The following is a 26,923-nucleotide window of genomic DNA, read 5'->3' on the forward strand; positions in this document are numbered from 1 at the left end:
TAAAATGGATTTTTCTTGAATGAACACCTTAATTATTCCCATGTTATGAAACTAAAACAATTTGTCATGAATGAACACTTTAATTAATTCTATGTTCTGAAACTTAAAAAGATTGTATATTGTGCATGAAAATAAACGTAATAATTTTTTTATACTTAACATGTACCTTAGAGCAAATGTTAATAAAATCTTACAAAAAAATTCCACAATTTCGCTCACTCAATAAAAAGTCCTGCTCACTAGTACCAGAAACAAACTCACTTGCAATTGTCTATGGCCCTGTTTGGTAGGATTTATTTCCAACTTATTTCAACTTTTAGTTTAATTTAAAATATTTTAATATGTTTAGTTCAGCTTAACAATACAACTTATAACTTTTTGTAAGTTAAAAATCAAATTATTCTTTGAGTGGGGAACGAGAAGCTTAATTTATAAGTTAAAAATCAGCTTTTGTTCACAACTATAAGCTATATAAGCTGTTAATGTATAAGCTATAATCACTTTCCCACAACTCTACCAAACGGGACCTATGAATTGTTTCCACTTATATGCAATTCTGTTTCTTGTATATCAAATTTGTTCGTAGTCAAAAAAAAAAATTATAAATAAAAACAAAACTATAGAAACAGAATAAAGAAAGTAGACCTAGTGTCCTAGACTAATGCCACATGCTCCTGCATAGTTTGGTAATGTCTGCATCTTTGATGGACCCCAAGCACAATACAATAACCTCAAAGTTCAGAGAGAAAATTAACAAAACCTGTCTAAAAGGCTGGAATTTGATATACAAGTAAACACCATCCAAGTAGTCCCAAGTGCAAACATGTACCCAACCAAGAATTCTTAATTTGTTATTTTCCTTTGGCTTTAAATATCAGCAATGTAAGCAACTCGTAAGCAACCACTCAAAGCCAAAGCAATGCTTTTACAAGATAACCAGTGCAAAAAAAGAAAAAGTCGTCAATTAAGCCTTTATGAATGTGAATGTTCAAAATCAGATAATGAAAATATACAATTTGTGTACCTATCTCAAACAAACAGATAAAGCTTCCCTAAGTCAACTATGTTGTGTTTCTTAACTCAAACTATAGTGTACATAAATGAAATACAAAGGATGGAAATGACAGGAAAAACTGGAAACAACAATAATTCACAGCTAGGGAGGGAGAGGGGACATCAGCTAGCTACTATCTTTTGCATATCCACTAGTTTCTTCTGCAACCATTTCCCACACATTTGCCATCTTCTCTGCATATCCGGCCTGTTAACATACATGCATTAAACAGCTTATCTTGTTCACTCATTGAAAAGAGGGATCACATATAGCACACAGAACGAAAATCATACAAGATTAAGGCAGCAACTAGGTGAAAGGTTTCAACAGAAGAAACCTATATTACCCCCACTTTGGTCTCATTTTTTAGAACTATTCTGTTCTCCAAAAACAAAACTACAGATTTTGGGCGAACTGTTCATTTTTTTCTTCTGAAAACACCTCCTTTTGGGGAAAAATTACAAAAAATTTTACACAATACTCACGTGTGGGACCCACACCATAAGGGAACCACACTCACGTGAGTATTGTGTAGAATTTTTTATAGTTTTTTTTTTTTTTTTTTTTTTTTTTGGGGGGGGGGGGGGGGGGGGGCTCCAGCATTTAGCATTTCTGATACTGCAATGATTTTTATTCTATCGACTTTTGCAATTCTTTCCATTGTTCTGCAATTTTTGCAACTATTTTCATATCTAAAATGAAAACAACACAAAAATGTCAGCGTTTTCAAACTCCACATTGGTTTTGTTTCCAAAAACAATAGTTATGAAAATGATACCAAACAGAAAGCTCTCCCGCCGTATCTCTAGCATGAAAAAAAAAAATAGGGAAGGTAGAAAGCAAATGAGCTCCTATCATGCCTCTCTCATCCATCTTTTCACTTTACAAAGATGAATTCTTCTGGTCCAAGCATGAAGTTGTACAATCAAATGTATTTTCAGTGATATTGGGCAACCAGAATGGGCTAAATTTTTCACCTCATATTCAGAACAACTTAGCAGGTTGCCTCACTGAACTCACTATTCTGCTAGCCAGCACAAAGGGTTATCAAACAGGGCTACAGCCGTATACTGTGGTACGTATAATACAGCGAGCAATGCTAGAGACCTCAAAAATTCTACCAAAAGTTCTACCAAATGTCTTACATTGGTGTGGGACATCTGGTAAAATTTTTGATAGAATTTTTGAGATCTAGCATTTTTGATAATATTTGTAGGAGAAACAGCATAGTTTCCCCAAACCAACGTTTTCCAAAACCAAATAGTGAAAGAAAGTGGACTGATTTGGTGCACTTCAAACCCAAACAGCTCCACAAAATTCCCCAAATATCATGCAAGTCAAACCTTCAAAGACATCAACTCTAGATGAAAAAATTATAGACTGGAGAAAACTAGCTTGAACAAAGAGGAAAGCATGAAACATTCTTATATTATAGCAAAAAAAGAAAGGAGAAAGTACCTGATTAACTGCAAACCCTTTCAGCATGCTCAAAAAGTCATTGTGCATATCTTTGTCTAGCCTTTCAAACTCATTCTTATTGTTGTCCTGCAGATAAGGCACCAAATATGTTTTACAAAGGAAATGTGATATTTTTTGCAAAATTTTCAAGCACATGCAAGTTTAACAATCATATTTTCACATCAAAGCATACAAGTGGATAAACACAAAGAGGAAAACAAAAAAGAGAACAAGAATTAGTAATTTTACAGGACTAGTTCAAGCATTTGAATGATCAATGAAGATGAATATATGTTTTAAGAATTAAAAACAAAAATCATAAAGGTAGTAACAACTGTCAACTAAGCAAGATGAGCAGGGGTATTCACCTAAAAAAGACGAGCAGGGGTTCATAAGTTGGGTGAACCAAAAATAGAATTTCACAAATTCTTGCAGAAATCTATAACCTCCAAACTTACAAAAATGAGAGAAAATGTAATTTTAAACTATCAACTTACAAAACAGTGGCATCCCAAAAATATACAAAATTAGAAAACCTAGCGCAGAAAGGATTTTTAGTTTGAAAGGAAATGGTTAACATTGTAAACAACTCAAACTGGACTGGCAGCCACTCCACACAAAGTGGCTATGGCTCCAAGCCATGGACAAATCAACAATTTGCATACCAGTTCTTGGAGAAAAAAAAAAAAAAAAAGAAGAAGAAGAAGATTAACAACGCTGAGTGGAAGAGGAGTCAGTGTAAGAATGTACTACCAGATTACCATTTGCGCAATAACAGACTTATCAGGTAACCATGTAAAATTAATCTCTAAAATAAAACATATGTACACCTCGTCCTTCAACCATAAAAAAAAAAAAAAATAAGAACTTGTGATATGGGGATGTCCTAATCAACCTAAATGCATCTCACATCAATGCTTTAAGTGGCAGTGCCCAGGAGCTTTTAATAAAGGTTAGGATCTTTGGTTACATTGTTTCTATACCTAACCTAACTAATAGGTGAGAGGGGCTGCTTGGACAACTTGAAAACCCTAAACTGGCAGCTGCGGCTTCTTTGTTTGTGATTGGTGGTGGTCCAAAGTGTTCTTGAAAAGGACTATTGCTTCTTCCTTGAACATTATCTCCATATCACATTCTTTTCTTTTTCTTTTTCTATTTTTGTTTTTTGGATCAGCAACAAAATGAAGATTTTATTACCAGGAAGAATACTGCAAAGAGGACAAGGAGTCCTCCAAGAAAAAATAACAAAAGAAACAAAAAATCACAACTCCAAAACCAACACATCATAGACTACCCTCCAACAATTGGAAATAACAAAGAATGGAGTTCCTCTAAAAACGGAGAAGAAACAGAAGCCCAAAAAGAAACTAAGTATCGAACTAGATCCCAAAGTAGCTCAATGTCCTATCATCAAAGATTCTAGCATTCCATTCCAACCACACCACCCAAAAAATTGAAAGAATAACACAATTTCACAAAACTTTCGCTTTAATGTTGTGACTATGGTTGTCAAATCACAAAGCGAATCATGAATTGTTTTGCTAAAATAGTGAATCGTGAATTGTATCGACTCTGATTCACTTTATTTAGCATAATATATTATTTGATATATGTATATGCATATGCATATAAAATTATAGTGTTTAAAATGAAATAAATATCAATATAACTAATTTGTATATATGTATATACAATAAAATTAGTAGATATCTTTTTTATTTTGCAAAAACACATTATGTAAACAAAACTGAAGCACTTGGATCGTAGTGAATCGTAATGAATCACAATGTAACGTAGTGAATCACAATTGAATTGTAAGATTCACCCACTTTAAGTTTCATTTGCATGAATCGAATCATTTTGTTTGAAACTCGTATCAAATCATAAGAATCAAATTGTGAATCATACGATTTTAACAACCATGGTTGCAATCAAAACCCCGAAAATCATTCTAAAACATTTGAGCATAAGTAGCCCGTGCCACCCAACATACTTCCACTGACTGAAAGAGTCAATGCCATAATACTGAGGCCAAAAGACAACGCAAAAAGAGATGATCCAAAGATTCCTCGCTCTTCTTACATATGAATCACCATTAAGGACAAAGGTTGCAATTAGGTCTCCTTTTTTTTGAAAAATGTCTTCTGTCATGATACGCCTATGAGCCAAGGTCCGCATAAAAATCTTAACTTTATGATGCACAAATGATTTCCAAATTCTTTTAAAATGAAAGCCAGAAATACCAATGGAATTATCAATGATGTTATCAAAAAAGGACTAGCATGAAAAGATCCTGGAAGAGTGAAGAGAACACACCCGCATGGATCTAAAATTCGATCTTAAGGAAAACCCATCCAACATGGCCAACAAAGATTTCAACACTTGAAATCCCAAAAAATCCCAATCATTAGGATTCCTAAACAATTGAAATCCCAAAAAATCAGATTCAAATAAGAAAGAGCCATAAATGCAATGGAAACGTTATGTGAACAAACCAACCGACACAAATGCGGAAAAACACATCAAACGAAGAATCACCTAGCTAAATATCATCCTAAAATTGAGCAAACTCACCGTTACCCATCCTCAATGAAAGGAAACTAGGAAAAAGAGGGAAATTTTGAGAAGATCAACAATTACCCCTATGAACCACAAAAAGATCCCTTCCATTTGCTTGAACCCTATTATGTACTTCTAATAATAGAATGCCATAAACAATTACTTTCTAAAGGGAGCCGCCATAACCATTTCCCTAAAAAGAGTAATATTCCTTGCCACAATGTTTCCTATGGCAGGACCCCTTTTTTACTTTGGAGAGTGTGAAAGTCTCCCAATTCACCAAATGATTTTTTTTCCCTGCCTCCCATCCTTACCAAAGAAAGTCCCTCATCATTTTTTCAATCTTCTTGGCCATCTCGACCAGAGTCTCAAACACAAACTAGTAAATGGGAATGCTACCTAACACGTATTGCACCAATATACCCTACCTCCTATAGAGAACAAGGCTCCCTTCCAAAGTCTTACCAATATTATCTACCATTGGGGCCCAAAAACACTCTGCTCGAGGATTTCAAAGGCAGTCCCAGGTATTTAATAGGAAGATACTCAATGGAAGGACACAAAAGGCTCCTGCCAACCCCTCTAGTCTATCCTGTTGAATGTTAATTCCAACAATGCTACTTTTGTTCAAATTAACTTTAATACCAAGACAATCTAAAGAATTCTTAATAACGAAAGCAAATTGACTGCCTTAGAATCATCCCCAGAAGAGAAAAAAATAGTATCATCTATAAGAGGGGCACAATCTCTTCCAATAACAAAACCATCAATTTAACACACCAATCTAGCTCTATTGACCAATCTCCCCAAAATATATGCCACTAAAGTAAACAGAAAATGCGACGACGGATCACCTTGTGTAAGAGCTCTTGAGACCTTAAAACTACTCTCTGCCTTACCATTTTACAATGATTGACATATTACACAAAGACAAGCACCCTCGAATCCATTTCCTCCATCTATCCCCAAATCCCTTTCTACACATTACAAAGTCCAAAAATTGCCAGCCTACATGATTATAAACTCTTTCTAAGTCCAATTTGAAATTTACACCGTCCTTATTAAGCCCTCTATATTCTTCAACTGCCTCATTCACAACCAACACAACATCTAAATCTAACACCCTTCCACAAAAGCTCCATGAGCTTTGGTCTCTCATAACAATGTTTGTAGTTTTTTTGATAGCACATTCCCAAGATTTTATAAAAGATGTAACCATTAAAATCTTTAATCTTCAGAGACTTCTCTTTATTAGGAACCAAGCAAATAAAAGTGGCATTAGTGCTTGTATTGACTACTCCATTCTCAAAAAATTCGACAAAAACTCTCATCAAATCTCCTTTAATACATCCCAAAAATCTTGAAAAACCGACATAGAAAATCCATCTTGACCCAGATTTATCTCTCTCACAATCAAAAACAACCTCTTAGTTTGATTCCATCAAAAGATCTTTCCATCCATCCAGCTCTATCCTCCCCAATTGGTGCCCACTCTAGACCCTCAATCCATGGCCTTGTGACTCCCCCATCTAAATAAAGACTCACGTAAAAATTAAAAATCTCATTAACAATTTGATCTTCTATATCTGCAACCACCCCATTATCCGATTCCAATCTCTTAATGAACTTCTTTCTCTTCCCATTAGTGACACTATGAATGAACTTGAAATTAATGTCCCCTTCCTTACCCATTTCATTTTAGCTTTTTGACCCCAAAAAATTTGCTCTCTAAATGTAATCTCCTACATCTTTGTTTTCAATTCAATTCTAATTCTCCTCTAACTCTCATCAAGACCATTCCTAGACCCAGTCCCATCCAACTCCTCAATATTCCTAATAATTCCGTCCTAGGTCTCATTCAAGTTTCCAGAAGTCTCTTTATTCCACTCCTTCAACTCTCCCTTAATTATTTTTAATTCCTAATAAATTTAAAGCCCTCCAATCCATCGCACCTACTCCTCTACCACTCTTCAAAGGATCTTTTGAAAGAAAAATGTGCATATTTTCAAACTTAAAAGGTGAAGGACCCTACTTCAAAGGACAACTCTCAAGCACCACAAACAATGATATAATACAACTCTAGAAAGCACCTCCTGTTTAATATTAAGGAATCTCTTCTCCCATTCCACAAAAAACAAAAGATCTATCAACGCACACACCAATTTGCTTGAAGGTTAGAACACATGAAACGAGCATTGGGCAAAAGGGGACCAATCAAATCATGTTGTCAAAATGTCAAACAATTTTATATATGAAAATAAAATAAAATAAATTGATTTTGGCAAATGTTATAAAATAGTTCTTAAGGCCTCGTTTGGCAACTACATGTTTTAGCCAAAAAGTCACTATAAGTTGTCACATCACTTTCTCTACTTTTCTACACATCTTTTCGTAAAAAGCCAAAAAGTGACTAAAATAGCTTGTTCCCATTAATATATAAGGACATGATTACATCATATAATTGGGAAGACATTGCCTTCATAGCAAAAGATGTGGGTCCAAATCTCACCAACCATAAAATTATTCAAAAATCATAGTATAATCTCTCTTAACATTCAAAAAAATGAACTTAGAAACCTTATATAGAGTATAATAATAAGAAAGAATTAATTAGAATCATTTATTTCAAAACCCAAAACACTTTAAAAGGCATGTATGTTTACTGCCGAAAAAAAGTTTAAAAAGTTAAGAATTTAAATAAATAAATAAAAAAAATTGCAGGAACCAGTAGGTTTAAGTGACCTGACCCATATAATATTGAATTATAATTATTTGACTAAAATAGCAATAGATAATTCATGAGAACAACTTACAAGTTACTAACCTTGAATATCTTTAGACGATATATAATGATTTGTATTTTTTATTTTAAATGAAAAAAATGAGAAGAAAAGATTAAAAACGTGTTATCTAGTTGGATCCTATTAAAAAAACTTTAATCACTAAAATAAGAACAAATCATGCTTATCAGTTGGTTGTTTTTGTATTAAATACTCTTAGAAGTTGTATTATATCATTTTCACTACAAAAATTTTAAAAAACATAAAAATAAAAATAAAAAAATGGTTGAAATATATCAGACAAGATAATTTCAAGAATTGCATGAATCGTTAAAAGTGAATTGAATCATGAATCGATTATGATCATACGATTCACTATAGATTCACTCCCAAAATAAATTCATCTATAGATTCATATCGATAATCCATAAATTGCAAATCAAATCATGAATCCAATCCCAAAGCATAAGATTATGATAACAAAGCTCATACCCCTAGTCACCCTACACCTATTGAGTTTTTCACAAAGAAGCCTTACCACATTAAAATCACTCACCACACCAATTTTATTTTTGAATTATTAGTTGAGTTTTCAAAGTAAAGCCCGTGCAAATCAAAACATGAATCGAATCACTAAGTGTAAGATTATGATAACAGAGCTCATATCCCTAGTCACCCTAGACCCATTGAGCTTTTCGAGAAAAAAAAACCTTACTACATGAAATCACCCACCACACACATTCTATTTTTGGATTATTAGTTGGGTTTTCAAGGTTAAGCCCTTATTTGCACAAAGAGGGGGCAGGGATTGGAGTTAGAGTAGGAGCAGGGGCAAGGATAGAGGGCAGGAGGGCATTACAAGTATCTAACGTTGGGAGTGCCTATAGGAGCGTGTATATATTTTATACAAATATATTCACATTTTTTTAATTAATTTTTTATTTATTTATTTGAGAGGCTCTATCTTAGTTGGGAGCGAATTTCTCTTCGATGGGAGGAAGTTTCTTACTCTCTTTTTTTTCCTGATAGGCTAAAGTCAATGGTTAGATTAGTTCCTGGGGCAGTTGAACCCTCAACCTCTCCCTTGCAAACACCTAAGTGCTGCCTCTATGCCCACTAGATTACAAGGCCATGGGCTTACAAGGTTCTTACTTGGAAGCACGAAATCACTTTTCTAAACATCACCCAAATAGAAGTACTACTACTAAGATTAAGCCCCCTAAAGATTAAAGCCTAACCCTTCACTTTCCCCATTGCACATTGAGCGTTAAAGCCTAACCCGTCTATCTTATGGACACAAAAAATTAATTAAATGCACTAATCTTTGCTCGTGATCTGATGCTTAATTGGAATAACTACGTCTCTTGTTTGTTGTTCATGCTTGCTAATTGATGTGAATGCAAAAATGTGAATCGTAAATTTAAGTAACCCCATGGCTACAATAATTTATTTTGTAACAATAAAATGCAATGTAGACAATCTCAATTCTAGCAATCTTTGAGTATCTAAAAAAAGAGAAAGTCAAGGTATAATTGATATACAATTGTTTCATTTGCTGGTTTCATCCCAGATGTACATATTCTAAGTGAACTAAAGTTAAAATTTTATTAACTTGAATGTCTGACTCCTATCCCCTAATGTGGAGGTCAAGTAATGGCATACCACACTTTTGTTCTCTTAATTGAATATATTGAATGAAATCACTAAAATATCCCAAACAAGGAAATAAATATACATGCAAATATACAAATTACCATAGTCGTCAAATCGTGAATCGAAATTGTCTTTTCCGAATTGTGAATCGAATCGTACATCCTAAAGATTTAGGCATAATTTCTAATTTACATAGTATAAAATTATTGTGCATTTAGATATTAAAGATATGTTATATATATATGAAAATTTTAAACTCGAATCAATGAAAATATTGTTTTGAATGATGATCATGTCGTCGGTTATGACATGATTTATGCTGATTCACATCATAGACGTACGATGTACATACATACATGGATTAGAAGTAAGCCAGAATCCAAGATTCATCATAAATTAAGAAAACATGGACGCAATAGTCCCATGAAAGATCACCACCTTACCTTTTTTCCTTTCAAGTTTTTCTTATCAACAATTCTTAACAAATCAAAAGAAAACAAAACAAACCCAAACTCTCAATTTCCAAGCAACAATAACTCAATAACAAAAAAAAATCACAAGTAATAAAGAAGCTCACCTCAAAGGGGTAAACTACCCAAATTCTCAAAAACATCTCAAAAATGCCTTCAAAAGATTCTTTTTGTAAATGCAAACACTTGGATGAAGTTCAAATGTAAGCCAAAAATATTGTAGAGAGAAAATATGTTTTTCTATGGTTTGAGTCTATGAAAGGAAGATAACGAATGGAATATAACCCTACAGACCTTAAAAAGGTTGTTTAACAGGGTTGTTTTCTAGCAATAAATAAACCCAAAAATCAGATTCAGCGAATAAAAAGTGAATTGATTGATTCACGATTCAACAATTCATCCACAATTCATAGTTATTTGCTATTCATGTAACCTATTCATATCAATTTTCCAATGACTCGTATTGAATTGTATGATTTGAATGCAAATTGTGCGATTCTAATAACAGAGCAAATGATAATGATTCAACATTTGAACAGTTCAACTGCAGGAAAAGTATTGCCCTATCACTCTAGGCGCAGAATAACAGTGAGATGGTGCAAATGCAGGTCAATAATAAGAGTAAGACGTATGCATACACCAAGGGAACAAGAGAAAAAAGTAACGTATTGAATACAGAAAAAATAAATTGTCCCATCTCAGCCCGCTAAGCATGATGTGAAAATGCTAAATATTCAATTCTCTGCAACACAGAAATGATCTTAGACAGCAAAATCTGTAGTCAATCAATCTACTTTAAACAAAATAATGAAGCTCAGACTAACTACACTGATTATCAGTAAAAATACTCTGCTATACTTATAACATACATCCACAGTTCAAAAAATCTAAATATATTTTTGCCTTTCCTATTAAAATACAAAATTTTTATGTAGGGAGCAAACAGGCATGGGTTGGCAGATTCGCACGCTAATAAGCCTAGGAGAGTAAAACGAGAAGAATAATAAACAATAATGGCTCTTCAAGCGAAATTTTCTATTTTCTTGCACCATCTTAAAAAATAGTGCCCTTCCCAATCCCAAGAATAAAAAAAATTAGATAAAATGGCCATTCGGTGCTACAAATTAAAGGTTATCATCTGTTACAAGAATCTGGACCACAAATTATATTCCTCAAATCCATGAGAAACTCTCACATTGTCTACTTTGCTGTCACTACTCTCTACATTATGGCACCTGCACAACAGACGAGATAGATACTACAAGCTGCTATAAGGACTGATAATTGAAAGGTAAATCATCATGACAGGAAAAGCTATGCTTTGGAGAAAAATTATGTTTGAATAAAAGTAACTTAAAAAGGAGGCTAGCTTCAAATTCTTAACATTCTGCCGGAAGAGGCTGACACTAAAAGAGAAACAGATGTGCTGTATTGATTCATGTTCCTAGATTTGATGGGAATTCTTATGTGTTGGCTATCAGGCAACCTAACATACAACCAGGGACGGACGTAGGATTCTAAACTCAGGGGAGCAAACATATATATCTAACCCAAAAAAAAGTGTTTGTGTAGTTCAGTCATGGCAATTTTCATTATTGAAATTGTGCATTCTGTTGTCGCCACAGAAACAAGTAAAATTAGATCAAGACCAACCAATCTATCGATAAGAGGAAAAATTGTCAACTTTTTTGTTTTCAGAAACACTTTGCACAACTCAAAAATTATTAACTTTTTTTGAAACTCAAGATATCTAAGGATGTCAATCTCATAGTTTTGCAACTGAAACAGCAAACGCAAATTTAATTTATTTTCAAGTTTTGCAAATATCTTTAATTTTAAAAGACCTATAACTATTCCTAGGATCTAACGCATAACTAAGAACCAACAACTCCATCACAGCCTCCTTAAATCAGTTGTTTAATTCTTGTAATTGAGTTTCACATGTAACTATAAAAATATCAAACTAAAAATGAAGCTCAATACTAATGTGATCTCTTTAATGACGAGCATGACCTCCGTCGAGCATAAGATCTCAAAACAAAATAAGAAAAAAAGAGAGAGAACAGAGATAGAGAAATAAGAAGAAGAGGGAGGATTGAAAGCAAAAGAAATTTTGAAATAGAGATGAAGAGGGGGGAAAAACTGAAAATGGAGATTACCTATGTTGAAGAGAGAATTGAGAAAAAACGAAAAAGATAAAGGAAAAAACAAAGACAAAAGAAGAACAAAAAAAAAAGGGGGGGGGGGGGGGGGAAATAACCGAAACAAAGAAGAACAATAAGATGCAGAGAGAGGGAAACAAACTTGGAGCTAAAGAGTGAAGATTAAAACATATTAAATTTCTCAAAAAAATCTTGGAGGGACGAGCCTATATAATTTATAAATATTCATAACTAATATCACTATATTTAAGAAGTTTTTTCGAAACTTTGGGGTGGTGGTTGCCCCTGCTAGCCCCCTCTCAGTCCGCCCTTGCACACAACCCTACTCCTCTATCTGGGTTTGGGACTGTCTGTAGAAGGATTAGACACTAAAGCACAACAGAGTCAGAGTTAGACAGATGTGCTGTATAGGTTAAAGAGAATTTGAATATTAGTTCCCACTGCATTTCTTATACTGTAATAATATAAAATTTTCATCAGCAATCTGATGTATTCCTCAAATTTTTTATTTCCACACCTAGGTAGTAATCCATGAAAACCAATACAGTAGCATTTCACACCAATACAGTGTAGCATAGTTTACACTTAGCAGCAATTACTTAGCATCTTGCATCTTGTTAATGAAGGCAAATAAATGTATAAAAATTGCATTAAAGTATACACTTAAATCAGTGTAGCAATAGTCCAATCATCCAAAAATGGTAAGCTGCATATATTCATCATTTATGTTACTGAGGCTGGAATGCTTTCTCCTTTTCCCTTCATTCTTGTTTTACAATACATTTTTTATGGGCCAGAGTAGAGATGGGCAATTGATTACAGACAGCTAAAATGTTTATTGGTCCTGAAGTATTCTTATTCTATAGTGGAATCATAAACTTTCTTACTCAAAATGCAGCAGTCATTAATCAACTTTGAATTTCTATATCTCAGACTACAACACATGCACCACATTAGTCATCACATCAATTGAGACAATTTTGAAAATGTTGCTATTGACGAGTAAAAAGGATCCCAATGTCAAAGATGTAAACCACACAGCTTTGATTACACCTCCTAGAATATCAGTACAACAGATGTTACCTTGATCCGTTCATATTCTCTGACTGCACAACTTTTAGCATCCTCAGTGACTCTAACAGTTGCTTTCAGCTCTTCTATTTTGCGAATTCTTGCCCTGTCTCCACCGAATATTTTTGATGCAGCAGCTTCAAGCTTTTCAATCTTTGAATGCAACGCAGATAGCTCCGATAAAAGTGTCTGTACTGTCAGCAAAGCACTTGATCTGTCCGTAAATGCATTGTTGACAGCTAACATCACACCGAGATATTCATGGAGCTTAGCCTGCAATGCATATGGCATAAGTAAGAGCACAAAAAACTGCAACAAGATTTTCCTTCAACGACAGAAGACAATGGACCAAAATTTTTACTCTTGTTCACTACAATAAACAATTTTTAAAGAATACCCCTAGAAGGAAAAAGTCGTCAAGAAGCTTTGATTACTTTGACAGTTATAGACCACCTACATTGAATAAGTTATTTTTTTCCCCTGATAAGTACGATGAATATAAAAGTACATTAATAAAAAATTAGCAAAATTCGTCCACTTCACCAAATGTTTGACTGTTTGTGCATTTAATTCTCGAAATAATCTGCTAGCTTTCACAGCGGCAGTTGCGACATTTTTCATGTCAGAAGCTCTATCTCTTTGAGAGTTATACACAGCTTCTTCTGTCTCAAACTTTGTCAATTTGACAAATGCCAAACCCAATTCCCCCATTGTCTCTCCAATGTCTTGCTGAGCTTTGACAAGTGATTCAGCCTGCAAAATAAATAGAAATGACAAAGTTCTGAGTTGTGAACAAATGCATTCGTCTTTCAGTCATTTCCTATCAGAATTCTTAATATTTGCATTACAATGATTGTAAGTAAGTAAAACAGTTATCCTATATGTGTGAATGATATACACTAAGAGCCCTAATAAATGAACAGTTCGGCCCGTGAATCCAGTCCAGACGAGGGCTGGAGAGAAACCTCTCCCTATCTATAACCCACTAAGACAGGTAAAATTAAAAGGGTCATCATTATGGAAGTACATATGCAAATCATCAACAACCAAATGCTTCAAAATTGGCTCAACTATCTTTAATGCCTCCACTAATTAATTTTCCTTGATCTCCTCAATTTCCTACCTAAATGGTTACACATCCATATGAGTAAAGCTTCAACCTTCAAGACGCATACCTCATTTTAAACTACCCATAATAGATTAACCAAGCATATAAATGTGCATTTAACTAAATAAGATAAACTGACCTGCTGAGACACATTACTAAGCTGCTGCTCAAAATCCTGCAACTTCTCTCTCTTCTCCAAGAACTCCTTATCTTCCTCCACCATCGGAGGCTTGGTCGCGCCCCAATCATTAGTAACTGATTGCTTCAACTCCTTAAGGATCCTCAACAAGTCTCTTCCCCCTTTCGCCGGCTGCACCACCTCATTCGGATCCACCATTCCCACAGACTCCCCAAAAAGCTGCCGCGGAAGCTTCACCGCCCCGTCTAACATCCTCGACGCCACATCGGTGGACCTCACCAATGGCAGCTTCCCTTCCACCTGCAAAAACAATCTCAATTCGTCGCTCCGCTTGATCACCGGATGAGCAGCGAGTCTTCGCAAGTACTTCTCCAATGCATCCCTCCTCTGCTCCACAAAATCTTGCTTCTGCATCACTTGACTCTCCACCACACTCTTGTCCGGCCTAATCGGAATGAAAAACCCTCGATACGACTCCGATAATCGATCCGACAACGTCACGACCTCTTTGAATCGCCTCCGGACGCTGAATTCAGCTCCACCGAAGTGCGGCAAGTTCGTTCTCGTGGTGATTAGATAAGTATAGTAGGTGTTGGAACCAGGAACAAGCGAATTCGAGAGCTCTTGCTCTTTCTGGGGATCGGAGACGGAGATCCTTATATAGTCAGACCTCGATAACGGCGATGAAGACGAATGTTCTCCGGAGCTATCGTGGCCGTTGATGTCGCCGTTGATGGTGTGGTCTCCGTCGAAGGATCTGAAGATGGCGTCGGCGTAGGAAGGGGGTTCGAGGATGGAGTTGAAAGCGAAGCTAGGGCTTTGAGGCTGAAAAGGCGATGATGGAGAAGAGTGTGGGGGATCATCATCGGTGGCGATCTCAGCGACGGGGGGGAGGGATGATGGGGATAGGGGGTGGTGGTGGGGAGATTCTCCGCCGCCGGCGGTGGTGGTGGTGGATGGGTCGTCGAGGACGAGACTCTCCATATCTTCCGGGGATGTGTAGAGGTGGGTTTCTTCGTTCTCATAGCCCATCATTGTGTATCAAATTTTGTATAACAAAAACAAGGGGAGAATCAAAACAGGGGGAAATGGGGTTTGGGAATCATGGTTTGGGAGAAGGGAGGGTGGAGCATATTAGATCGGTGTGGGGACTTTGCGTCGAAGCCAACTTACGCCGTGGGTGATGGGGTAGTCTTCTCTGCAAGGAAGAAGAAAGATGAAGAATTGGAAAGAAAGGGGCGAGTATGTGGCATCAGGCTTTGGCATAACACGGCTTGCGCCGACTCGTGACTCGCGTGCTCGTGCTGGGTTGCACATATATATTTTTTATTTTCATATATTATTAACAACAATAATTCATCCCACTAAAAACATCACCACTAATAGCACTAATGTATTAAAAAAATAAAAATAAATAAAATAAAATACAACTCCAAAACTAAAATATCACATCATTAATGGCGGGACCCACTGACACCTAATTAGTGGGAGCACTAATTAGTGCTCCCAAACATTTTTTTATTATTAATTATATCGAACCTGGGGAGGCAATTCCTGCCTCCACCCCACCTCCGTCGTCGGTGACCAAAACAACTGTGATTCAAACCCCCAATTGAAGGTGGCCCCCAATACCCCACATATAAGTGGGGGCCAGCAATAGGAGGATACAAAAAATATATATATATATGAACCAATTAGAATTTACTGGGGGTGGTGGGAGTCACTCCCAGTAGGGGTCTTACTCTTTTTCCGTGACCAAAATATAGTCCACTCTCGCTCCATATAAGTGTCGGGTTAGGTAAAATTCGTCCTGTTCAAATAGGTATAGACGAACCCTTACGAATCGAATTAAAATGACCATTCCTAAATGAATCTCTCGTGTATACTAGATACGATGTTGTCTTATTCAAATCGCCAAACACTTTTTTATAAATTTTTTGTCACCAACAATGTCCATATTTTGCACCTACAAATATATACACGTAAAAAGCGACAGGATCTATATCATTAAGTATTTAACTAATTAAAAACTAACACTTGTTAGGTTGTATCATTATGGATTGAATTGTGAAAAATTTATGATGGTCTCAAACATTTTCCTTTTGTTACCATTGCGATCATCTCCCACATTTTTCATCTAATTCAATGTTAAACTTGTGTAAAAAAATTGATTTGATATGAATTATTTTAATTTTTTTATCAAAATTTTTTTAATTTCTTTATTCTTATTTCAAAATTTTCTTTTGTTAAATTTGATTAAAAAATCATTTTTAGTGCTACATCTTTTTAATTTTTATCTAGTTCAAATTTCATCCAATATTTGATAATAAAAAATTAGTCTCCTTTTGAAAATTATTTTTAAATATTTTTTTTATCAAATTTAAATTTAATATAAAAAAATGTGAAAGATTAGAGATATTATGTGGGGGAGTAAGAGTAATTAAACATTAACTCTTTAAATACCTCTTGTGTATGTACGACCATACAATTTGATTCATACACGAAATTAGTAAATTAGAATTGACTATTTTTTTTTATATGAACACATATATTATATGATTTGATAATATGAATATTAAAAAAGTCGGATTAGTATCAAACTTAACATAAAGTTCACACAAATAACTAGTTTAATGAATAATTAGTTACACATTTTAATATTATTTTTAGAATAAATTATAAATATTCCCCATAAGATCTGCTCAAAATACGAATTGTCCCTGTAATTTGAAAAATTATAAATAACTCCTTTTCAGAATTTTTTATTTAACAGAATTAACTAAAGAAATGAAATTATTAATTATTCTCCTATATAATAATAAAATTACTTGAATTGCTAATTGAAATAAATTTCTGACATCATTAAAAACTGTTAATTGACTTGATGATTTAGTAATAAAATGGGCTATTTATTATTAAATTGGAAACTTCAAGGGACGAGATGTAATTTGCAGAATTACCATGATAATCCATATTTTAAACAAATTTCAGAAATGTATTTATAATTTACTATTATTTTTACTAATGAGTTCCATGACATGACATTTTTTAATATGTTATGCAACTCTATCTAACTTATTAAAAAAATATATAAAATAAGATTTTAAAATCAATATAAATTTTGTTAATGTGGGTGTTTAGGAAGTGGGTTTTTTTAGTTGTATGATATTATTGGAGAAAAGTTTGTGAAGATAGTTGGATTTTTTTGTGATTTGATGTGATGTTGTGAGAAAAAAAGTGAAATGATTATAGAGTTTGATGTGATATTTTATTTGGATGTGTTTTTTTTTTTTTTTTTTTGTAACCAATTTATCTTTTAGTGAAAAAAAACTTAAAAAATTTTGTTCCCAAACACCGACCTTGATAATGTATTTGTTGTTTATTATTTGAGTTAATCTAGTAAAAAAATATAGGACAAAAGAAATTTTAGTCCTTAAAGTATTCGTTCTTTTTCATTTTAGTCCCTTGAGTATTAATTTTATCATTTTGATCCTCAAAATTGTCAATTTGAGTCAATTTGGGTCAATTTAGTCTTAGTTCTACCGTTCGTCTGCATTGATAACGTGAACAATATGGATAAAGGATAATTTTAGCCCCTAAAGTATGCGTTTCTTGTCATTTTAGTCTGTTACGTTTTAATTTTTGTCGTTTTAGTCCTCAAAAAATGTCAATTTGGTCCTAATTCTAATCATATTATATCACATGTCTATTTACCTTAAATATATACTCTATTATACTGTATCACCATGCATAACAATCTAAATTATTTTAATATCATCCAATGACTAATAATTTATTTATATATATATATATATCTAATATTTTGATATGTTTATGGCATTGTTTGGAAAATTGATTATTTTAGTTGACTATTTTAACCTAGCTAAAATAGTTATGTTTGGAAAGTTGATTGACTTTTTTTTTAATTGATTTGAAAAAAAAAAAAAAGTGAAATGATTATGGGTTGGATATAGGTGGGCGCGGGTCGGTTGCGGTTACAATACCTCCAATCCGTCATCTGTCTGCCAGATTGGCGGATTGGAGAAAATTAATCTGCATCTGTCCACCAATCTGACAGATATGGATTAAGCAGATTGGCGGATGGATGCGAATTAGTTTGGCAGTTTAAAATTTATAAATTTTTAACATAATTCAACTTGTGCACTTCCTTAAAAAAAGAATTATTACAGTCAATGACTTAAAAAAGTATTTCAATAACTGCATGCCTCATCCAAAGAAATAAAGTTTGAAACTTTAGAATATTAAAATCATTATAATTCTCATCCACATATTATAATCACAGCGTGCCTCATCCACATAAAGTATTACAATTAAAATATAAAAATAATTCAAACCACCAAAATCATGAACAAAGCTGTAGTAGAGATTGTATGCCTTTGTATTGTTACATCTATATCTGTTTTTAAAAATAAAAACCAACCAACATATATCATCTATTTTATTTATTATTTTTAGAGTTAGATTTAAAAATCAAAAAACATAGATAAATAATACATATATTTTTTTCAGTTCAAAAAATATATTTAAGTTGAAAAATCTTTTTCAATAAAATATTTAAACTCTTTTTTAATTGAAAATACAAATAGAATATCTAAACACATTGAAAACACAAAGTTTTACAAATTACTAGGGGTGCTCACGATTTGGCGGCTCAGTTGCGGCCAAAGGAACCTCAAATCCGCCAGCTGTCTAAAACTAGGCGGATTTGAAAAAATCAATCCGCAACTGTCCGCTCGTCATCACACATCCGTCCAAAATGCAGCGGATCAGTTTGGACAGATCGATATATCTATTGCTCACACCTTTAGATGTAACATTTTATCTTATTAACTATTTTAATCTATTTTGTCTTTTAGTGAACTATTTTACCCCAAACCTCTTCCCAAACACCCCTTATTTATAGGGTAAATTACTTCAAATCCCCTCAAACTATGAATCATTTACGCTTTATTCCCCTAATATTTTAAACCTAACAATTACCCCCAAACTATTTGAATTTGAAATCAACTTCACGTATTTAATGACAACACGAAAATTACTTCTTTGCCTCAGCACAACCAATACAATAGCTACAATGTATTGACAAAATATCTAGCATATTAATATATAGCAACCAGTTTACAATTTGTATATCATCACTAACTTTCTACATCTCTTTGGTCTTGTTTAAGGAAAGATTATTTTAATAATTTTTTAATTTTTTATAAAAAGATATAAAAAAAATAAAGAAAGTGATGTGACAATTTATAATAATTTTTTTGACTTTATAATTAAAATGTATAATTGACAAACAAAGCTTTAGTTTAATTTTTTCTAATTTTTCCATCTTTCTTTAAATCAGAGTGATCCTTCTTTGCATTTTATCAGCTCTTTGCATGTCACTACTTGTCTGTGAACCACCATTCTTAATAGCTCTTCTCAACTCTATATTCTTCCTCAACAACATAGCACTAAACTCCTCCCCTCTTTGACAAGTAGGGGATCATACCAGCAAAAGAATCCACAAGATAGGTTTGCCTACGAACAAAAAAAAAACATAAATTAAATTAACAACAAAACCTATAGTTTTAACAATAAAATTTGAAAGGAAAAAAAAAAATAGACCAAAACCTTAAAATTCAACCCTACTTTAAATTTGAACACCAATAAAACCTTCTAGCTTGATTTTTTCTATTAAAGAAATCCTTAATGGTGACTTTTCTCCAGAATAGCAAACAATCCCCAAATCTCCATTGTAAAACCCTTCGCTAGAACTGAATCATCCACTTTTCACATATGGCGAGAGAAGGTGATGTTGGTCGGAGCTCTTGATGGGTAGCGTTGGTCGAAGCTCTTGGTCAGTGATGTTGGTCGGCAACGTTGATGAAGTGTAACTTTTGTAGTTGCTGAAGATGACCACAGAGTGGTCTGTTGTGTGCACATATGTAAATGTATATATATCGACACTTGTATATATATATTTATGGGGAAATTCTATGTACCATATACACCTTACTGTATACTTTTGTGGTGTTAGAGCATCTCCAACGGTTCATCAGAATTTTCATCAAATTTGAGTAAAAAAAAGACAAATTTCTCTATCTGATATCGCCTACTCCAACAGAAGAATTTGATTTTTTCATCAAATCACCGGTCGACCGAGCAGACGATCGGTTGGTCAACTGGCCTGCCGGTCGACCAGTCCATGCAAAATCTGCAAACCATTGTTTATGCACTTGTACGGGAAAGAAATAAACCTTCTCGTATGATCCTGTTGATCAAGTCCGCGTTCCTCCAAACCGTCGCTTTACTCTCTGAAAACACAAACGTGAACTAGCCGGCGAGTGTGTGCTGGAAACCCCTCCGATGCCTAAGTCAGCAAAATAGACAAATAGACAAATAAACAAAAGCTATGTGTATTCAGGAATCAAAGTTGTGTTACCTCTCCATAGGTGATATTTGTGAGCTTTTATAGGTTCCGCATGGCACAATCCTAGTAGGACTTTTACTCCTCCATGTAGAGTCCTCCTAGGATTCATACTCCTGAAAGATAATGTTTATCCTTCAACACCCCCCTCACTCCATAAACCAAGTGAGATGGTTCTACCATGGTCAGACTTCAATATGACCGAGGTAAGCACGGCTATGCTAAGCCGCAGACTAGACCGAGATAACATTAGCTCGGCTCTTCCATTCACTAGTCTTACCTCGGCTCTTCTCAATGCTAACCATGGTATGTCTAGACCGAAATAACCAATACTCCGGTCCAAACCGGGATAACTTTATGAGTGACGTCCAAACTTATCATAAGCTTTTTGGGACCAGAATAACTTCAGGTCTCTCACGGACCGGAGTAACTTTACACCTCTCTCGGGCCGGAGTAACTTTACACCTCTCTTGGGCCGGAGTAACTTCACGGCCTTTTTACTCAACCCTTTGCAATGTGGCCCATAACGGCCCATTACCCAGCTTGGCCCAATTTATAAGTATAAATTACCCTCTCAATTGCCCCTTAATTCCATATGCATAGCATGATAGAGATTACTTGTTTTACCAGCCAAGCTAAGGTTTTTAAGCCTTTCAACCGAACTAAAAACCCTTTAGCTTTTCCAGTCGAACTAAAACCTTTTAGCCTACCCAGCCGAGCTAATTCCATACCGGGCTCTCCTTGTCCGATCAAAACGTCTCTTCAATCACAGCAACTGAATCGCTTCTCATTTCCATGACACGTGGCATACGCTGATTGGCCCAAGGCAGCTGTCACGCCGTCTTCGTACTTAGTGAATTTTGAACAGTTCCCGCCTCTAGTTTTTGCAACAAAACAAAACAAACCTATTCATTTTGAATCTCACCACACTATTCATCTTCTCTCATCTTGTTCTCTCTCTTGCCTACGTCTCCATTGTTTTACATTTTGTGAAGCTTGCGTTTGTGGCTATTTTCTACTTCCTTTTCCTTCTTCTTACTTTGGTGAGTAACACAAACCTGTTCTATTTTTCTGGCTTTCGTACTTGTTTAGCCCATAACATTTTTTTATGTGTTTTTGCAAAACATTTTTTACTTCCATTTTCTGCCTTGTCTTGCATCTTCTGCAAAAACATAGTAATAAAGTCCCTCTGATTCAAGAAATAACATGAAAAACATTAGTGTTGATCCAAAATCACAATATAACTGAACTAGGAAGTTGTTTGTAGTGGAAGTCAGTCTAGCCGGACCAACCAACCGAGCTAACTCTTTATTGCTATATTTGTAGTTCTAACAAGTCAAGCCTTGAAAACCTTAACTATGCCCGAGCTGAATCTAGGGGCTAAACTAGCCTTCCAAGTTCAAACCGAACTAAGAAAGCTGCCCCTTGAGGCTCAACCGGGCTATCAAATGCCTTGCTCAAACCGAGCTAACAGACCCCTTACTGAAACCAAGTTAACACCCGTAGTTCTTCACATAACCGAGATAGGACTTCATTTATTTTACCTTGATCTCTTTTTAGCACGGTCCATCGATCTATGCATAACCCCTTTCTTTTTCACTTTGCAGACTTAGGTTGCCAGGCACTTCTTCGTACGCTCAACCGAGCTACTCAGCGTCATTTTTTTAACCGAGTTATCACAGTAAAGTTATACATAACTTAAGAGTAAATGGGTAAATATAGGTTTTTAGTAGAAACACCTGGTGGTTTGGCCAAATTCCGAAGGGAGTATAACATTCCTGACGACGTCCACCTCACCTTAGCCGAACAAGATATTATACCTTAGGGAAACCCTGGTTTTGTTCCCTTCACCCTCCTTTCCATTGTAGAAACCGGCCTAAGATTCCCTGTACATCCCTTACTTTGTGAATTCCTCAGACAAACTAGGATATGCCCAACTCAGCTTTCCACAAACTCATACCGCATAATAAATGGTATAGTTGAGCTAAACCGCCGAGATGGCATTAACCTCGGCTTAGCCGAACTCTTTCACCAATATTCTATAGGCTCAAAAGAAGACGGGTGGGTTTATTACTTAAGAATACGCCGTCGTTGAGAGAAAATAATAACGGACACACCGGATAAAGACCTGAACGATGATGATTTCTTCTAGGTTTCTGGGAACTTTGAAGACCATGAAGCCCAGATTCCTGGTGACCGAATAAACTGGAATAAAGAAACCACCGGTATAATTTCCTCGGCTCTATTGCATGCTTCTCTTTATTTCGGTCTCCTATTTCTTAACCGAACTAACACTTGTCTTCTTTATGCAGATTCAGCCCACCTTAAGTCATTATACAGTTACCCCAACCTAGACACACTTCACACCGCACTACGATACCTTGAAAGAAATTGGGCCAAGCTACTGAATTTTGGGCTGACGTATAGATATAGCAGCCGACGAAAAGCCAGAGTAACAGATTTTTTGCTAGAGGCCTCTCCTGAACCGGACCCGACCTTGCCACAAATCAACCTAGTCCGTACTACTGCTGAAGAAGAAATGGCGAAGAGGAACAGAGTAAGGGCCCTCCTAACCGAAACCAACCGAGCCGAGGTACCAACGTCCAACTAGGCTCAGGAGACCGTGGTAGCCCTTCCATCTCAACAACCCTCTTCATCACACCCGAGCAAGTGCGCCCGGACTACCTAAACCGAGCAACGCCTTGCTGATGAAGATGAAACCATCCTTCCACCGAGCCCTCCACCGAGCCCTCAGCCGGAGCGTTTCGACCGGGCTAGTTCCTTCAAGTGGGCTCCGAAAATGACTTTTCAAAACCGCGCTATCCGTGATACTGACTTAGTGGTGGCTGACAAAGACCATATGCTAGCCTTCAATCTGGCTAAGAGTGTATGTCTGCCCCCTGATATGGAGCATCACAACCAGTTGACCGAGCTCAAGGCTATCCGGTCAGCAACGAAATCAATGATCCTAGTAAGTAGCCCCTCTGGTCTCCATAATTTTTCCAGCTTTTTTGCTCGGTCTGGTCAATAGTTTCTTTCCATTCTTTTTCAGGCCATGCAAAAGAGTCAAATTGCACACAAGCGTGTGTTAGAGCTTCGTAAAACAGCAAGGCAAGCTATGACCGAAGTTGAAGCAAAAACCACCGAGCTAAAAGACTCCCAACAGAGAACAGCCGAGTTAGAGGCCGAGGTATCCTGTCTAACCGGACTAGTTACCTCGACTAATGTTGACAAACAAAAGGCCCTGACCATGATGAAGGACAAGTACCTGCGTGAGCTGGCCAAGCTCCAAAGAAAGAAAAATGCAGAGATCACCGAGCTAAAAAAGAAGGCAGATGAAGCGAATGCTGCAGGTTTCAAGGAGGGGGAGGCCCTTTACATGCAACAATGTGAGACAGCTAAGGATTTGTTCTTCAAATGCTGTTGGAGGGGGGTCGTGGTGCAGCTCGGTCATAGACCCGAAGCCGAGGTATTCAATCCTCCTTCATACTTTATACCGAGCTCACTAGCGAAGTACGCTGCTACCCTTCAGCAACAATTCCTTAAGGGTTCAGATGATGATGAAACCGAGCCTAACGGTACCCCGGTCGTCAATGATCCTGCCGATCAGTTAGCTCGAGCGGAGCCCACAGTGGAAGACCTGACTTCTGAGCAACCAACTGATACCATGCTTCCAACGGAGACCATACTTCCGATCGAAGCCGAGCTCCCGTCTGAAACCGGTCTTCGGGTTGATGTTGATACTGATATTGACGCCGAAATAGATGATCTTTTTAACTGATTTTGTATTTTCTTTTCTTTTCTACTTTTGGACAATTGTAACCCGGCTGGAGTAACATTTTTCTGAACTGGTTTTGAATGAACTCTTTTCTCTGTACTTTTGAATTTTGAATGAAGAGCCTTTCAACTTTCAGTTCGGTCTGCTACCATGCTTGTATTTATTTTGTGTTCAGACTAATATTTTCTTGCCGAGATACTTTATATTGGTCTTTAACATTTGCAACTATACCTGCCAATCACTCTTTAGCCGATGTCCTTACTTCGGCTAAAGAGTACCAAGAGTTGGTTTAGTCCAGCCAACCACTCTTTAGCCGATGTCATTACTTCGGCTGAAGAGTATCAAGAGTTGGTTCCAGCCAACCACTCTTTAGCCGATGTCATTACTTTGGCTAAAGAGTACAAGAGTTGGTTTAATCCAGCCAACCACTCTTTAGCCGATGTCTTTTCTTCGGCTAAAGAGTACCAAGAGTTGGTTTAATCCAGCCAACCACTCTTTAGCCGATGTCTTTTCTTCCGCTAAAGAGTACCAAGAGTTGGTTTAATCCAGCCAACCACTCTTTAGCCGATATCCTTTCTTCGGCTAAAGAGTACCAAGAGTTGGTTTATTCCAGCCAACCACTCTTTTAGCCGATGTCTTTACTTCGGCTAAAGAGTACCAAGAGTTGGTTTATTTCAGCCAACCTCTAAATTGGTTATTTCTGCCAATTTAGAATAAAATGTTTGGTTATTCCGACCAAACGTCCTGCAGCCTGGATCCTTATCCTGGGCTTAGGAGGGGTGTTGGTTTTTCTAGCCAACCTTTAGATTGGTTTTTCCAGCCAACCTAAAGTAAAGTGTTTGGTTGTTCCGACCAAACGTCCTGCAGATTAGATCCTTATCCTAGGCTTAGAAAGAGTGTTGGTTTTTCCAGCCAACCTCTAAATTGGTTATTTCTGCCAATTTAGAATAAAATGTTTGGTTATTCCGACCAAACGTCCTGCAGCCTAGATCCTTATCCCGGGCTTAGGAGGGGTGTTGGTTTTTCCAGCCAACCATGTTTTCAATGCCCCTAACTCACTAAAACAATTTTTACAGAATAAAACACTTATATTGAAAAGAAAACTACTTGTTTTATTGGGGAAAAAAGAAAATTACAAGTATTGTGAAGAAAAGCTAAAAATAAAATAGTTTGAGATTGGCAGTGTTCTATGGCCTGGGAATTGCTTTGCCGTCCTCATCTTCTAAGTGGTATGCCCCCTTGCCAGCTAATCCGACCACTTTGTAGGGTCTTTCCCAATTAGGCCCTAATTTGCCATCTCTTGGAACCAAGGTGTTTCCCATTACTTTGCGCAGCACCCAATCTCCGATCTTGAATTGCCTTGGATGCACTGTTTTGTTATATTTCCTAGAAAACTCTTGTTGGTATGAGGCAATATGAATCAGTGCTTTTTCTCTTCTTTCTTCGGCAAGGTCGAGCTCCAATGCTATGGCTTCTCCATTCAAGTCTGGATCAAAATTTTCGCTTCTAATTGTGGGGAGGCCAACTTCCAGTGGGATTACTGTTTCCATGTCGTAGGCTAAAGAGAATGGTGTTTCTCCTGTTGATCGTCGAGGTGTGGTGCGGTAAGCCCATAAAACATGAGGAAGTTCCTCCGCCCACTTGTCTTTTGCCTTCTCTAACCTTTTCTTCAGTCCATCCAAGACAACCTTGTTTGATGCTTCTGCTTGGCCATTTGCTTGAGGATATGCCGGTGTAGAATTGTAAAACTCTATTTTGTATTCTTCACAAAAGCCTCTAAAGATTCTGCCATCAAACTGGGTGTCGTTGTCTGATATTAGGGCTTTAGGTATGCCGAATCGAGTAATGATGTTCTGCCAGACGAACTTCTTCACATCTTTTTCCTTGATTGATGCCAATGCTTCTGCTTCCACCCACTTTGTGAAGTAGTCTGTTGCTGCGAGAAAGAACTTCCTGTTTCCGAGTGCTGTTGGAAGTGGTCCTACTATGTCCAAGCCCCACATTGCAAAGGGCTATGGGCTGGTTAATGGTAGGAGTTCTCTGGTCGGCTGATGTATTTGATGTGCGAACTTCTGACATTTCTCGCACTTCTTCACATATTTCTCTGAGTCTGCCTGCATGTAAAGCCACCAGTATCCTTGTGAAATGGCTCTGTAAGCTAGCGACCTTCCTCCTTGGTGGCTTCCGCACTCGCCTTCATGTATTTCGAACAAGAATGCTTCTACTTTGCTAGGGTGGACACACTTTAGATAAGGTCCTGAGAA

General features: G+C 36.2%; 1 protein-coding gene across 1 annotated transcript; it reads right to left on the reverse strand.

Annotated features, from left to right (window-relative positions):
• Positions 1-938: 938 nt before the first annotated feature.
• On the reverse strand, positions 939-15,771 carry LOC114315767 (sorting nexin 2B). Its single transcript, XM_028262370.2, has 5 exons — positions 14,455-15,771; positions 13,751-13,960; positions 13,220-13,480; positions 2,513-2,599; positions 939-1,261 (listed from the first exon to the last, which is right to left on the reverse strand). Exons 1-5 carry the CDS (start codon positions 15,487-15,489, stop codon positions 1,181-1,183), a joined length of 1,674 nt encoding a protein of 557 aa, XP_028118171.1. The 5' UTR covers positions 15,490-15,771; the 3' UTR covers positions 939-1,180.
• Positions 15,772-26,923: the final 11,152 nt, after the last annotated feature.

The sequence above is a fragment of the Camellia sinensis genome, chromosome 8 (genome assembly GCF_055761805.1).
Source record: "Camellia sinensis isolate YWXY chromosome 8, ASM5576180v1, whole genome shotgun sequence".
Classification (NCBI taxonomy): domain Eukaryota; kingdom Viridiplantae; phylum Streptophyta; class Magnoliopsida; order Ericales; family Theaceae; genus Camellia; species Camellia sinensis.